The 1,457-nt window shown below is 40.0% G+C and overlaps 1 protein-coding gene across 1 annotated transcript in view; it reads right to left on the bottom strand.

Moving 5' to 3' along the window:
* The window catches only part of RHOBTB3 (Rho related BTB domain containing 3), an 81,165-nt gene that overhangs the window by 18,175 nt on the left and 61,533 nt on the right, over positions 1–1,457 (bottom strand). Inside the window, exon 10 of the mRNA XM_045285194.1 lies at positions 4–114. Coding sequence (XP_045141129.1) covers positions 4–114 — 111 coding nt within the window. The remainder of the gene's footprint in view (positions 1–3; positions 115–1,457) is intronic.

Here is a 1,457-nt window from a genome sequence, read left to right on the forward strand (position 1 = left end):
GGCTCGGCATGCTCTGTAGCTGTGTGATAATGAAGAGCTCACAGATGTGCTGCAGCCTGGACACTTGGTACATCTCAGCACAGATCAGGAGACACATGGCCTGGAAAATACCGACTGAAAAGAGAAAGAACACAGGCGATAAATCATTGTATAACCTTAAAAAAATGCTGACCATACCATACCATCAAATGGAGAAAAAGTCTTGAAGGAATCAGCATTCTTAAACCATGACACTTATTTGCAGAAAAAGCAATATAAGCCTTTACACTGAGACGTTAATCTTTTTCTATTTTCAACTCTTGAGAGAGGGTAATTCTATAATCGCCCTTAATAGTCAGCTCCAGGGCTACTGAGTAAACCTTCTTGTTAGCTAACTTAAACCTTCTGATGCTTCCTCTGGCTTGAGTGCCCAGATTTTTGTTTTTATCATTTCCTTAGAAGCCTGATTTTCAATGTGACACCTGTTTCTTATCAAGCCAGAAACGCCATACATTCCTCTGTAGCTACTGAACCTGGAACCTTAGAGACGGATGGATGAGCCTTCGCTCTGTGGTTTTCTTATTGCATAAGATCCAGTGTGCAACTTCGCTTCTGAATTCTTGTTTTCACTCACTCCCCCCCCACCCCTACACCTTTGAACCAATTTTTCAAGTGTGCTTTGTCCTGTGTTTACTTTTGCTTTTCTGAGTATTTTTACCTAATTGGAAAGCAAAATGGAAAATTAGCTTCAATGTCTCTAGGGAGCAGATGATTAAGAAGCCAAATTTCCCTATGAATTCAAATCTGGTCAATTTTAACTTCAACGAACATACTGTCCAGTATAAACATAATTTATTTTTAAGCAGTAAGCCTTAATTTCAATGGAAATCAATGCCTTCATTTCTCATAAGGAGCCCTGATGGGGTTATAGTGGGCTGTAAGTTGGGCTGCTAACTGCAAGGCAAGCAGTTTGAAGCCACCAGCCAGTCCACGGAGGAGAGTGGAGGCTTTCCGCTGTCTGGAGGATCCACAGCCTCAGAAACCCACGGGGCCGTTCTACTCCTTCCTACAGCGATGCTATCAGTAAGACGCAACCCGAGGACAGGTAGTTTGCTTTGTGTTTTCCCCTCACTTTAATTAATTAAAGTGGTAATTATATGGTAATTAATATGGTAATTAATTAATATGGTTAATTAATATGGTAACTCAGTTTACATCCTTGACAGTTAATCATTGTAATCAACTCCAAAATACTATATGACTAGGGGTAAGCCCAGAAATGATTCTATTCAAATACAAATGTCTTGTTTTGTAACTTCTGAAAACTTTCACCAAGTGGCTCGTGATTTGATGAAGACAAGAGATTTCACTACTAAATGCAGGGAACAGTTCAAATCTCAAAGTCAAACTGTGAACCTGAAGAGAGATATGGTCTCAAATGAGTGTTTTCTATGCTTGCTGAAGAGCTTGGCAGGTTC

The sequence above is a fragment of the Echinops telfairi genome, unplaced genomic scaffold (assembly GCF_000313985.2).
Source record: "Echinops telfairi isolate 266 unplaced genomic scaffold, ASM31398v2 ScPeMD7_7469;HRSCAF=8507_1, whole genome shotgun sequence".
Classification (NCBI taxonomy): Eukaryota; Metazoa; Chordata; class Mammalia; order Afrosoricida; family Tenrecidae; genus Echinops; species Echinops telfairi.